The sequence below is a fragment of the Anabrus simplex genome, chromosome 3 (assembly GCF_040414725.1).
Source record: "Anabrus simplex isolate iqAnaSimp1 chromosome 3, ASM4041472v1, whole genome shotgun sequence".
In the NCBI taxonomy this organism is placed as follows: Eukaryota; Metazoa; Arthropoda; class Insecta; order Orthoptera; family Tettigoniidae; genus Anabrus; species Anabrus simplex.
In genome coordinates this window covers 67,940,637-67,956,150 of record NC_090267.1, presented here as the reverse complement: position 1 = coordinate 67,956,150, position 15,514 = coordinate 67,940,637, and the positions used below count along the sequence as shown (strand labels likewise).

Sequence of the window (15,514 nt, the reverse complement as noted above, 5' to 3'; positions counted from 1 at the left end):
CAGAAATAACTTCTAAACCATTAAAGATATCGGCATTCTGTTTTCATATTCGTGAATGGTATCCAGGGTCTTGTAAAATAATGTGCTACTTAGTCTCATGGGGTGATTAATAACCGAGATATTGATACTAACTCCATATTTTAAAATGGAATGGCACAAATTCATACAGCTGGCCTAAAAGTTCAACTGCGTACAAGTTCAAATATGTAAGAATTTTTAAAATCGGACAATTACTTTTTGAGATATAAATAAGAACAGCATGCGCGGTTTTGCATGCCGCATCAGACAGCGTGAGGTCGGGTAAGGACATACTGAGGCGCAAGCTGCTTCTTGGCCTTGGTTCCACCCACAGAATGGATACCAGGGTGTACTGTAAACATAATGTGGTGTACCGTAACATACCCTGGGTGTGCGACGTTATTGTATGACTGGCAAACACACAACGGGGAAGGGAGATTAAAGTTGTATTGTTTTGTTTTGACATGTAACAGGTTGCGCTCAGTTTAGTGTTTTCTCCCATGGATGGGAATGGGGAGGATTTGGAAAGGAAGTTGGCTGGGGCCTATCACAAAGGTACCTATCCGGTATTTGCCTGGTGTTGAACATGGGAGGCCATGAAAATCACTTTCAGGTTGGGCGAGGCAGGACTCAAACCTACGCTCTCCCGAATGCACGCTACTACAGTCGCGCTGGAGCTCTGCGGAGATTAATGTGTGTAAAATAAAACATAAGTAATGGTGTTGCTACCATCTCACCACGATCAGCTCTGAACATTTGCTTTTCTGGAAGGACCTCTTCCGGTGTTTTGTGTTATGTTTATTTCTCAACTTATAGAGTAGTATGAACTGAACACTAAAACCAGTGAGAATTATAGCTTTTGTTATGTTCCTTTCAAGGCAAAGTGCTTATTTTATTCCTTTTGAACACATCAACCCTCCCTGTCTTGTCATGTGTTCGCCTGTTATACACACTTTGCAAACCCATCACATGTGTACGAGGTGCTTACATGCCTGGTATCCATTCTGTGGCTGAACTCACTCCCAGGAAACTGCTTGCGCCTCAATATGTCCTTGCCCCACTTCACGCCGTCTGATGCGGCATGCAAAACAGCGCATGCTGTTCTTACTTATATCTCAAAAAGTAATTGTCCGATTTTGAAAATACTTACATATTTGAACTTGTGCGCAGATGAACTTTTAAACCAGCTGTATGCATTTGTGCCGTTCCATTTAAAAATATAGAGTTAGTATCAATATCTCGGTTGTTAATCACCCCCATGAGACTAAGTAGCACGTTATTTTAAGACCCTGGGTACCATTTGCGAATAGGAAAACAGAATGCCGATATCTTTAATGGTTTAGAAGTTATTTCCGTGTAACATGTTAGGTGAATAACCCTGTATAGGCTACCTATAATGGCCCGAGTTACGAGATATTAAACGACCACTTTGTTAATGATTTCGCCTGCTGTATAAATAGCAACAACCTCGAAAATGATCTCGCCTGCTGTATAAATAGCAACAACCGCGAATATTTCTCAACTAAAGTAATCTCTTTTCCTCATCCCGAGGTGATACAGCTCTTTTTAGACACACGCCTAGTGGAGGGGAGTTACAGGTACCACTTTTACCGCATATCAGCCTTCCTGCCATTCATAAATCTCTGGCAGTACAGTACGGGGAATCGAAGTCAGACCCCCGAAAACAGTAACTAATTGTGCTAGCCATTACGCTGGCAGACATTATTAACTACAAAACAAGACATATAGCATGACTGATGCGTGCTTGCAATGTGCGGGTTGGACTCGAAGCTGGGCCTATTCATCTATTTGTGCGACGTCATCAGAGCTGCAGTAGACGTACAGAGGCGGACATTTCTTAACTACGAAACACAGATGTACCGCATGGATTCGACGCATTTTTCATTGCGTAGGTCGTACGGATGAAACTATTCACAAATTTGTGCGATGTCATCAGAGCTGCAATAAGACTTGTACCCGCTTCGAAGCGGAATCGTCATCGTTCTCTGACGAATAATGTTGGGGGGTCTTATAGGCGAGATTTATTTTTTCATTTTCTTCGTCTCGAAAAGCCAGGGGGGGGTCTAATACACGAGTAAATACGGATTTAGTTATATAGGAGAGATGGCATTACTATGGCTCATACACATCATTGCAGGCCTGAAAAACAACCGGTACACCGTTTCACTTTCCACCCCTCGACCAACGATGCTGCCTCTCTATTTCACCATACCTTCAGCCATCTACTTTATCTTAACCCGAGACTTTGTAGTTGTTTGACAGCAGTGATCTTGTTAAGTTTGTCTTCTACTTTGTACACTTGTGACAGTGATAATGAGGATGTTCCTCATATGCCACTGCCAGGAACACCAATAAACAATGTAAAGGTATTATAGCACATTTTTACAGATTTTTCCAAACTTAAATTTCAAGCAAGTTAAAAAAAACGACTGAAGATGCATGTGGGAGTAGCTAAAACTATTGTTTTTCTTTTGTTTTTTTGTTTTGTTTTTGCTATTTGCTTTATGTCGCACCGACACAGATATATCTTATGGCGACGATGGGATAGGAAAGGCCTAGGAATTGGAAGGAAGCGGCCGTGGCCTTAATTAAGGTACAACCCCGGCATTTGCCTGGTGTGAAAATGGGAAACCACGGAAAACCATCTTCAGGGCTGCCGACAGTGGGGCTCGAACCCACTATCTCCCGATTACTGGATACTGGCTGCACTTAAGCGACTGAAGCTATCGAGCTCGGTAAACTATTGTTCAGAACATTAAAAGGGCAATAGACTATACTGAAGGATATGAGCTCCACTTTAAATGCTGCAGAAGTGCTTTAAAAGAGAAAAGAAAATATAACTGGATTAGATGCTTTCGTTAAAGAAGTAGTGTGTAAATCTCTCTTTAGTTTTTATGATTGTGGAGAGTATCCACCGGCTGAGAACTTTCAGGGTTCAAAGAAGACCGTGTTAAATATCTTGAGAAGTGTGGGTTTTAGGTATAGAAAGAGCAACTATGGATAAGGTTTTTGATGGAAAGAAGAGATGTAGCTTGTGCACTTGCAAAACTTTTCAGTAAAATGATTGCTGTAAAAAAAGAAGCTCTTAGTATTGTATTTTATTTAGATGAAACATTTGTGAACCAAAATCACAGCAATCACAGCAGGAAAATGATTTGGCAACATTCGCTTGAACAAGATGGACTGAAGGTGTCAGTGGGAATAGGAGGTTGGATCATCATATTTCATGTTGGATCAGCAATAACAGGATTTTTGAAGGAGTGTAAATTGGTATTTCACTCTAAGAAACACTTGCTAAATTTGTTTTATCACACTGAAATGAATGATGCTGTATTTAAGGAGTGGTTTGTTGACTTTCTGATGTTGCTGGAAGAAAGGTCCATTATTGTAATAGATAATGCAAGTTATCATTCAGTTCATGCAAACAGAATGCCACTTTCAAAGTGAAAGAAGGCAGACATTCAAGAGTGGCACAGAAAATATGATATAACATTCACAGTAGAAGAAACCAGGGATGACATCTTAAAGACATTGGAAATAAAAAATGTGCCAAAAACATATGACCTTGATAAAATAGCACAAGAAAAGGGTCACAAAGTCATTCGTCTGCCTCCATACCATGTTCAGTACAACCCAATGGAACTAATCTGGATGTAAATCAGAGGTGAGGTAGCTGATCACAACAAAACTTCAAAAATAGGTGTTGAGAAGCTGCTGCATGATGCTTTTGACAGAGTGACTACAGAGGACTGGATGAAATGTTTCTGACATGCAGAAGTCTTATAAGAAGAAGACTGACGCAAGCGGTGTGTTAATGATATGGCCTTTGAACCAATTGTGCTATGTCTTACAGAAAGTAGTTCCGATGACAGTTCTTTCGATGACTCATACTCCCATGATGATGAAGTACACATCGTGTGTTTCTTGTTTCTTTGTGATATGGTCAATACCAATAGATGCGTAAATAATTAAGGGAATCGGTGAAAAATGCTATGTTCCTCTTTTCTATTGTGTTCCATTCAGTGTGTGTTAAATTCTCTTTCAGTTAAATAAAATTCAGGAAACTCAATTGTCAAAAATTACCAGTGTTTCGCCACAGTGCGGCATGGGCTCATCAGTTGGATACCGCACCTTCCCAAGACACTGGCCGGCTAGCATGCCAGTAGTGACACCACTACTACCACTAAAATGTTTTTGTTTCTCCCCTGAAGGGGGAGGCGGGCCTCTTAGGTGGTAACTCTGCCTCCCAGGCCGGGAGATTTGTTACGGTGAAGGGGATGCTCAGAGAAGGTGAGGGTGGTGGGCAGCCGTGGCCTATACTAGGAACTGTACTGGCATTCACCTTAGTGCAGGAGAATGGAAAACCATGGATAACCATTCTCAGCCTTGTTCTGTCTCCAGAATGCAGAGGCATAGAGCCACGGTAGAGCCATGGTCACCCCTCCTCTGCTCGGTTGGCCGGTCAGAGTGCAGAGCTGTTTTACCATGCCCAGCCGTGGCCACTTGTGAGTTGAGACCCACTCTGCATCCATCGACCCGACAACACTACTACAGTACTCTAACGGTTCAAATCCTGTTACAAAGTGATATCTGTATTATTATTATTATTATTATTATTATTATTGTTATTATTATTATTATTATTATTATTATTATTATTATTATTATTATTATTATAATTCGTGCACTCAGGCGTCGTAGTGCGACTCCTCACATGCCAGCAATAAAAAATGTCTCTCACAAAAGTTCGTCCTGCGAGTGTATCCGGCAGAAAAAGAACATTGAAGAGTGGCAATTTGGCAACACTGTAACCACATGTAGGGTAACTACCTCTGTCGGCACATACTAGTCGTGCTGTACAATTGGTGCAGTGGATACAGTTTTGGGTTAGCATGCAGGAGGTCGAGGGTTCGATCATGGGTTGAGGCGCTTTTTTTTATTTGCTAATTTCCATCAGACATTACATACTGTAATACAGTAAGACACCGTCACATGTATCCTACATTTACAAAATTTAGTAATCCTGAACACGTTGTAAAGCATCTAGTAGATGAAGTGGTGAGAATAAATTCAGGCCCACGACGTGGAAAGGGCGTCTTTCAAAGCTGACCAATGAAAATGAATGTTCGTCATTTTCTAGGATTGTAGAATGTAAGTGCAAATGGTTTCTAGATGGCCCGCTGCAATCGCTGTTAACGATTAAGATGCCAGATACCATACCACCTGGACTACATTTACAAAATAAAAAAAACATACACCTCAACCCAGGATTGACCCCTCGACCTCCTGCATGCTAACCCAAAACTCTATCCACTGCACCAACTGTACAGCACTGCTAATATGTGCTGACAGAGGTAGTTACCCTACACGTGGTTACAGTGTTGCCAGATTGCCACTCTTCAACGTCCTTTTCCTCCCGGATATATTCGCAGGACGAACTTTTGTGAGAGACTCTTTTTTTATTGCTCTCATGTGAGGAGTCACGCTGCGACGCCCGAGTGCACAAATTTCGCTTCACCCTGTATATATATATATATACATACATACATATATATATATATACATACACACGTGTGTGTAGATTAGCACTAAAGACATGTACTGTATGAGATGCTGTATATCAGATGTAGAAATATTGTGTGTAATAACTTGTGACTTTACAACATTGGGTAATACTGCTAGCGTAACTGCCGAGTCATCTCTCTGTCAATGAGTGCATTTAGCGGTGAGCTCATTTTTTTGGAGAAACCTAGAGTGCCCCAGGCAATTTCACTGTAGTGTGTAACATTTTTAGTTGGGTGGGAGGAATATCATTCCTATTTTTGGAGATTGTGTAGGTGTGTCAACCAAGGTTATAAATACTAGGACCTGTGTCTTATAGCGTCAGTCAAAGGGATGGAGAGGCCTCAGTCGGTCAGTTAGTTAGTTAGTTAGTTGAAGTTACATAGAAGGAGAGACTAGCCATGGAAGTCATTTAGAAGGAGACATTTGCCTAGAAGTGTTGTACTGATATGATAGTAGTCAGTATCTGGATGGAGAAGCAGCAGTTACATGGATACTTAGTTGTCAGTGAAACAAAAAGGATACATCACCAAATTAGGCTCGATACACGTAGAGCAAACACCAACTCAAAGGAATACGTCGTAATTACACTCAAAGTGTTGAAGGTACAGTCAAGTAAACCAGTGAGGGATACATTTTTTGTATAACTTTTAAATGTCCGGTCAAGAGGAATTCAAATTAATGCCTAGTTTCTTTCAGTTATGTCATACTTTTATATTCTCATTTGTTTTATGGCAGCCAATCTTACTATTTTCATTGAAATAATTTAAAGAATATATTTTGTTCTATCAAATTAATTTATCGTTTTATTTCCATGGTAGAATTAGATAACCTCAAATTTAATGGGGAAACAAAACGACAATCTCCTTTTCACAGAATCTATATGGTATGTTGTCAGAAGTAAGCTTATTACCCTACACCCTAGAGATATTCAAGACTGTCATTCTATTATTGCTGCACTGAGTTGTAGCTGGCGCCTGTCAAATATTGTATGTGTAAGTAATCAGGTAAGAATTAAGTGTGAGTACAAGGTCCGACGAGTATTTTATTTAATGAATATGAATTTTCATATTTTTCCTTATAATTCAGATTTGATATATGTTTTTAAAGAAAGTAAGTGAGTCAGGAACTTCTCAATTTGGCGCCCAACGTGGGGCTCGAATCAGTTCAGAACTTGTTTTGAATGACAGCATATCATAGGTTAATTTTGGAAAGAGTATGCACATATAAGCTAGCGGAATTATAACCGGTAAATGTCAGGAGTGTAATTTTGTGATACATATTTTTATTTTGGGGGTATGTCAAGGGATTTGAAGAGGGGAATTAATTTGAGATAATGTACTATTACTAGTGAACCAAAGATGGACAAGGAAGGCAATAGTAAGTCACGTGATGAGGAGACTGTTGCTTCTATGAACATCCAAGGTGAGGTTGAGAGTAGTGAGCAGATGAACACGATGGGGGAGTCCGAGACCTTGGAGCACCTCGAGACATCGTCTCAGCAACGACACGGGCATTCCGAGGCGCCTGCATATAGAAACCAGTGACATGGTAACAATGATGATGATGATGATGATGATGATGATGATGATGATAATAAGATAATAATAATAACGCTCACAAGATGACTTTGATTCTCTATTTAAAATTGAGAAGTTCCTCACTCACTGACTTTCTTTAAAAACATATATCAAATCTGAATTATAATGAAAAATATAAAAATTAATATTTATTAAATATAATACTCAATCGTTGGACCTTGTACTCGCACTTAGTTCTTACCTGATTACTTACACATACAATATTTGATGGGCGCCAGCTACAACTCAGTGCAGCAATAATAGAATGAGAGTCTTGAATATCTCTAGGGTGTGGGTTAATAAGCTTACTTTTGAGAACATACCATATACAGAGGTGCCAACTATTACGGATTGTCCGTAATGATTACGGATTTCACTTCGCGATTACGGCATTACGGTCGAAGGGGAAATTATTACGGAAAGGCAACCTTGTCACGATAAAAATTAATTTCTGCGAAAAAAAGGAAAGAAGTAAAAAATGTTCAATCTCTTAGAGCATTACTGGTCAACCCGCCTCGTTTCAATGCTTGTACGCTGGCTACCAAACATATTTGGCAGTTATTTGGTCGTCGCTTCCTTTTGTTTCCCGCGAGCGTTGTGAAATCACGGCCAGCTACATAGATATACGCTGCTCTCTTAGCTAGAATGACGCGGGAAAGACGTGACGTATCAAGTCGGCCGTGAGGTAGGCCCTACTCCTTGCCAACTCGCTACTCCTTGCTTTGCTGTTCTCCAAGTGCGCACATTCGGCTCTCCTGTTGTGTTCGTAGAAAGAATGGTATACTCGTATATTTAGCGCATTTCAATTCTAATTATCCTAGACGTTGATTTGAAAAGTAGTGATTGGTTTTGTGAAATGAAGCGGAGCAATTGTCAAATTGCATCTTCTTCTAAGAAGACAGCAGTGTTACAGAAATATCGAGACGGTTACACAAAGGAATGGCCATGCTTGCTTGCCTCACGTGTTAGTGAAAACCACGTGTTCTGTAGTGTGTGTTCGTGTGATTTCTCTGTGGCTCACGGTGGACGAGATGATTGCAGAAGACACATAGAATCCAAGAAACATCACACATACGGTGAATCAAAATTACGAAACCAGTCTGTTTCATCGTTCTTCGTAAAAAGTAATCAAACTGCGGTGACAAATGCCAAATTATTGTTCACATCATTTCTTTTGGAGCATAATATTCCGCTATCAGTTTCAGACCACACTGGAAATTTGTTTAGATCAATGTTCCCCGACTCAAAAATATCTCAGAAATATGGTTGTGCAAGAACTAAAACCTCTGCTTTAGTTCAATACACGGCATCTGAGGCAAAACAGGAATTAAGTGAACTTTTGCAAATAACGCCTTTTTCCTTGGCTACTGATGGTAGTACGGATTCAAATGCAGTTAAACTTTATCCTATAGTTGTCTCTTTCTTTAATGCTCAGAGAGGTCAAATATCAACTCTTCTATTGTTATTGTTAGAGAGTACTGACAATACTGGTGAGGAAATTTTCTCTGTAATTAATAGTGAATTGTCTTCTTTAGCCATTCCATGGGAAAATTGCATTTCTTTTTCATCTGACAATGCATACACAATGATAGGGGCAAATAAAGGTGTTGCCAAATTTGTGAAGGACAGGCATTCTTCTGTTTATGTCCCGGGTTGTTCATGTCATCTCATACACATCTGTGCGCAAAAAGCATCAGCCCAATTGCCAGTCAATGTAGAGAACTTTTTGGTTCAGTTATATTACTATCTTGACAAGAGTTCTAAAAGACAAAACACGTTGAAAGTTTATCAGGCTGTTTGTGGCACAGAGGGTCACAAAATTTTGAAATATGTTAGTACCCGTTGGCTCTCGCTTCTTCAGTCTATTGATAGAGTTCTTGAGCAGTGGGAAGCTTTGACACTCATGTTTTGTAGTGAGACACACCATAAAAGTGAGACCACCAAGCAATTTGAAACTGTGAAATCTTTCATACAAGACCCACACACAAAACTGTTTTGCTACTTTCTTCAGAGTACACTTCCTGTTTTTAACTCTGTGAATATATTTCTGCAACAAGATGCTCCAGCCATACATCTTCTTAGGAGGAAACTTACTGGTCTTTTAACTGACCTATTGGTCAGATTTGTTCAGCCATGTTCTCTTCAGTCAGAATCTACCTCCCTTTTGAGTGTTGAATTCAAGAGGAGGAAATACCAGAAAGCCAAAGAGGACTTGGTAATTGGAGCAAAAGCTAGGGCATACTTGAAAGATAATGACTGTGATGAAGAGATGTTTTATAATTCTGTAAGAGAGTTTTATATTGGAGCTTGCAGTTACATTACCAGGAAATTTCCCCTTGATGATGTATTTCTTCATCATGCCGAAGTTGTAGACATCTCTCTCAGAACGAAGGTTTCCTATTCATCTCTTGAATACTTTGTTCGACGATTCCCAACTTTGGTCAAAGAAAGTGAACATGACAAACTTGAAGAGGAATTTGCAGTTTACCAGTGTGATACTTTCCCGGAATATATTGTACATGGACCTAACATTGATGTGAATTGGGGCAAGATTGCAGAGCTTAAAAATGAAAGTGGACAGATTAAGTATAAAACCTTAAGTAATGTTGTATTTGCAGTACTAAGTGTACCTCATAGTAACTCTCCCACAGAAAGAGTTTTCAGTGTTGTTAGGAAAAATCAGACAGAATTCAGGCCTACACTAAGTACATCTACACTGGAATCGCTTATGGTTCTGAAGACGAAAATGTCATCTCAGGGGGAAGTATGTTACAAGAAAACCTACACCGAAAAGCAGCTGCTGGGTGCGAAAAAAGCTACAAAGAATTTTTTATCGCAGAACTAACAGGTAATGAGCAAATTTTATTGTGTTATATGATATACTTTAGAATAGATTGCTGTAGGGCAAACGGGGTGCTTTGGATTTAACTCGTAAAAGTTTTTGGCGGGGGGGGGGGTTAAAAATGGGATTACTGATAACCCACTTCAAAGGTTGGCACCTCTGCATATAGATTCTGTGAACAGTAGATTGTTGTTTTGTTTCCCCATTAAATTTGAGGTTATCTAATTCTACCATGGAAATAAAACGATTTGTTTATTTATTTATTTATCGTATGGCATATATGTACAGAGACAGGAAAGTAAGTACATTATATTTTAATGTCCAAAGTTGTTATCCATTCTAGAGTCTTTGTATTGGCCTCTAGAAAATCAAACCAATCTCCAGGGTAGGCTCTTCTGCTACACTCCTTTACAGTGTGGTCGATGTTTTGAAAAGGAGCACCACAGTCACACTCGTGGGATTGTATCTTTCCCCATTTATACACGGACGCGGCACAGACTCCATGACCACATCGAATCCTATTAAGGATGGTCCAAGTTCTTCTTGGGAGATTAGACCTTGAATTATGTGGGAAGAAAGGCCAGAGATGTTCACCTGTTTTTGAGATCCATTCTTCCTTCCATTGGGCATGGGGGTTGAAATTGTCTTCTGTGAACTCCTGAGCGAACTTAACTGGCGGATGTCTAGATTTCACCCCGTTCCTCTGAAGGTCAGGAATGTTGGAGTGGATGGGCAAGTCAGGGTTCTCATTTATCCTGGATAAATTAATTTGATAGAACAAAATATATTCTTTAAATTATTTCATTGAAAATAGTAAGACTGGCTGCGATAAAACAGATGGGAATATAAAAGTATGACATAACTGAAATAAACTAGGCATTAATTTGAATTCCTCTTGACCGGACATTTAAAAGTTATACAAAAAATTTATCCCTCACTGGTTCACTTGACTGTACCTTCAACACTTCGAGTGTAAGTACGACGTATTCCTTTGAGTTGGTGTTTGCTCTAGGTGTATCGAGCCTAATTTGGTGATGTATCCTTTTTGTTTCACTGATAACTAAGTATCCATGTGACTGCTGCTTCTCCATCCAGATACTGACTACTATCATATCAGTACAACACTTCTAGGCAAATGTCTCCTTCTAAATGACTTCATGGCAAGTCTCTCCTTCTATGTAACTTCAACTAACTAACTGACCGACTGAGGCCTTTCCATCCCTTTGACTGACGCTATAAGACACAGGTCCCAGTATTTATAACCTTGGTTGACACACCTACACAATCTCCAAAAATAGGAATGATATTCCTCCCATCCAACTACAAATGTTACACACTACGGTGGCCTGGGGCACTCTAGGTTTCTCCAAAAAAATGAGCTCACCGCTAAATGCACTCAATGACTGAGCGATGACTCGGCAGTTACGCTAGCAGTATTACCCAATGTTGTAATGTCACAAGTTATTACACACAATACTTTCACATCTGATATACAGCAACTCTTACTGTACATATTTGTGTTAATCTACACACACGTGTATGTATATATACACTACATACATTTAACTACAATCATGCAAGCAATCATTATTGCATAATTGAATTGAACAACAACAACTACAACAACAACAACAACAACAACAACAATAATAATAATAATAATAATAATAATAATAATAATAATAATAATAATAATAATAATAATAATAATAATAATAATAATAATAATAATAATAATATCATCACTTTGTAACGGGATTTGAACCATTACAGTACTACTAAAAATGTTCATTCCTCCCCTGAAGTGGGGAGGCAGGCATCTTGGATGGTAACGCCTTCTCTCAGGCCGGGAGATGTATTACGGTGAAGGAGATGCACGGAGAAGATGAGGGAGTTGGTGGTCGTGGACTATACTAGGAACTGTCCCGGCATTTGCCTTAGTGTAGGAGAATGGAATACCACGGAAAACCATTCTCAGGACAGCCAATCCCCCTGTGGGTGGGGGCGGTAAAATAACACCCACGGTATCCCCTGCCTGTCGTAAGAGGCGACTAAAAGGGGCCCCAGGGGCTCTGAACTTGGGAGCGTGGGTTTGCGACCACGGGGCCCTTAGCTGAGTCCTGGCATTGCTTACAATTACTTGTGCCAGGCTCCTCACTTTCATCTATCCTGTCCGACCTCCCTTGGTCAACTCTTGTTCTTTTCCGACCCCGACGCTATTAGGTTTGCGAGGGCTAGGGAGTCTTTCATTTTTACGCCCTCCGTGGCCCTTGTCTTCCTTTGGCCGATATCTTCATTTTTCGAAGTGTCGGATCCCTTCCATTTTTTCCCTCTGATTAGTGTTGTATAGAGGATGGTTGCCTAGTTGTACTTCCTCTTAAAACAATAATCACCACCACCACCACCACCATCAGGACAGCCAATGGTTGGGGCCAGCCGTGAGGTCCAGTCCTGTCCCGTCTCCTGAATGCAGAGCCGTTGAGCCACGGTAGAGCCGTGACCACCCCTCCTCTACTCAGTTGGCTGGTTGGAGTGCAGAGCTGTTGGAACACGGACCAGCCATGACCACTTGTGGGGCGAGATCCACTCTGCATCCACTGACCCGACACCACTGCAAGCTATCCTGTGATAAGCACAAATGCAGTGCCGATATACTAGGGGTTAATGACATCTTCACTTGCTGTATATGCCCTCCCGGGCTAGCATGACCAAACATATGGCTTCCTATTGAGATAGCTAAATAAAATTGAGGAAACTCAATTGTCAAAAATTACCAGTGTTTTTCCCCAGTGCGACATGGGCTCATCAGTTGGATACCGTACCTTTCCAAGACAGTGGTATGCTAGTGGACATTCAAAATGGAGTTATGAACTGGAACCCACTTATATTAAGTGTGGAACTGTCATTTCCAGACAAAAGTGCCCATGTCAATGTATTTCTGACATGTCTGCCTATACCCACTGAATGTGGTTTGATCCTTCATAGATGGTATGGTGGTAATACTTTCAAACTTGGAACCAGTAACGCAAATATCATAAGTCTTCCTACACAGTTGACGTATCCAGAACGATGAGTGCCGATTGATCAAAAGAAATTGCAAGACATAAGGAAGATAATGTAGTACATTCCAGCAGAGCATAGTGAGATTCTCGACTGGCCTACTACTACAGAATGAAATAATAAGTTAAATTATTTTAGGTCCGATAATGTCAATTAGTGGACTAGAATAAATGACTCTGTGAAAAATTAAAAGTTATTTGCTATTATTTGGAAAAACAACACGTCATGGTAGCAAAAACCTTAATCTAAGTAAGAACATTGAAAACCAGTATTTTGTTTTCATAAAAGAACAGTATCACTAATATTCTCTAACTCTTAGTTAGGGGCTTTGTTTCTTACACCTTTGTACACTGGCTTTAAATAGTTATTTTTGTATGTCTCAAAACTGTTTTTTTGACGTGCTCTTTTAGGAAAAATCAATTCAATTGTAAATAGCAGTTTAATAAATTCAGTGGAGAGCAAACATGCTGCCTTTCATAGAAGTCATTTTAGTTTTAAGGACCTCAACAACCCACCACATCATTCATAAACATTCTTAGAAAGATATACAGTACTAGGTTATGTGTTGCTGTCTTAAACTATTATGTTCCAATATATTTTGCACAAAAGACAATTGCAAAATTATTTTTGTTGTTTGGTACTGTTGTTTCCTACATAGCTGTTTTGTTTTGTTTTGTTTTGTTTTGATTTGAGTTTTTTAATGCTACTTTAAGAAGGTAAGACTAGAAAATGGATAAAATTAATTTAAGATTTTAGTTTCTTTTTTAGGTCTCAAGAGGAAAAGACTCGAAAGCGAGTGCCTCTGACTGTGTGGAGCTCTGATTCTGACTCATCGGAGCCTGTCATAGTCAAGGAAAGGTACAAACTTAATTCTTCCTTTATCTTTCTTCAAGTATGTGAGGTATAATGTAAATGATGTACAGTAGAACCTCGATAATTCAAAATCTTGCCTAATTCGAAGCAGCTCTCGTTCCCGGAAACATGAGGTACGGTTTTGCATGTTATTTAAATCGTTTAATTCGAAATACAGATAATTCGTAATTCGAAGAACATTGTCGAAATTCAGACTTTTAATTTGAAACTGCCTTTACATTTTGAAAAAATGGTATTTTACCATCATCATCATCATCATATTCTAAAGGCTAAGCCTTGTCGCTGCAGCCACAGTTGTCTATCTTGAGCCAGTCTTTTCAACTCAGCGTAGGTCTTGCACTTCATCCTCAGAAGCAGGTTCTTGAAGTAAGACACTCTGGGTCGTCCTCTTCCTCTTTTTCCAGCAATTCTTCCTTCAATGATATTACAAAGGAACTCCTCATGGCGCAGAATGTGACCAATAAATTTTATTTTCTGTTTTTCAATTTCAGTTATCAGATTCCGTTCTTCTCTTATATCTCTAAGGACTTCGGTATTGCTCTTCATTTCAGTCCAACTTATCCTCTGCATTCTTCTCCAGATCCACATTTCAACTGCCTCTAGTTTTTTCTTTTCTTGCGTTCCTAATGTCCAGCTTTCACAACCATACAGAAGCACGCTCCATACAAAGGTTTTTGCAAAGGCCTTCCGAGTTTGAATATCTATATGTTCGTTGGCCAGCAGGTGCTTTTTATCTTGGAATGCTCTCTTTGCCATGGCTATCCTCTTCGTGACTTCTGATATACTCCGATTGTCACTCGTGATCAGTGTTCCTAGGTAGCAAAACTGTTTCACTTGTTCTATTTTATCAGGGCCAATTTTGAAGTGTGTTATAGGTGTTTTCTTGTCTTCACATATTGTCATGGTTTTTGTTTTCCTTCTATTAATTTTGAGGTTCCATTTGTCTAAAGTTTCTGTTAATATGTTTATCATTCTCTGCATACTTTTACCTGTTCTCCTAGTATGGCTATATCATCAGCAAATCTTATAGTGTGTACTTGTTTGCCATTAATTTTGATCCCTGTTGTTTTCTCTTTCATGACTGCGATGGCTTCTTCGATAAACATATTGAAGGGATAAGGAGACAGTGTGCATCCTTGCCTAACTCCTCTTCTTATTTTGGCATTTTTCTTTGTCCCACTGATTTCTAAATCAGTGTTCTGCATTCTGTATAAATTTAGTATGAGGCATCTATCCTTCCAATCAATTCCTGCTTTTTTCATGGATAGGAAAAGTTGTTCCCAGTCTACTCGATCAAAAGCTTTCTCTAAGTCGACAAAGGTCACGTATACTTTCCTATTTTTCTCAATTCTTCTCTCCAGAATTAAACGTAATGCCAGAATTGCTTCCCTAGTACCCCTCCCTGATCGAAATCCAAACTGGTCATTATCGATATAGTGTTCTAATCATCATCATCATCCTAAACCATCTCCAGTTTCCCGGGTGTGGTATATGAGCCTCCTCCATCTCATCTTGTCCTTGTACCATTCTTCCTCCACCAACTTGTCCCAATCATGAC

General features: G+C 39.6%; 1 protein-coding gene across 1 annotated transcript in view; it reads left to right on the top strand.

The window, feature by feature from the left end:
• LOC136866656 (trichohyalin) overlaps positions 1-15,514 on the top strand; it is a 185,328-nt gene that overhangs the window by 105,394 nt on the left and 64,420 nt on the right. Inside the window, exon 14 of the mRNA XM_067143774.2 lies at positions 13,852-13,941. Coding sequence (XP_066999875.2) covers positions 13,852-13,941 — 90 coding nt within the window. The remainder of the gene's footprint in view (positions 1-13,851; positions 13,942-15,514) is intronic.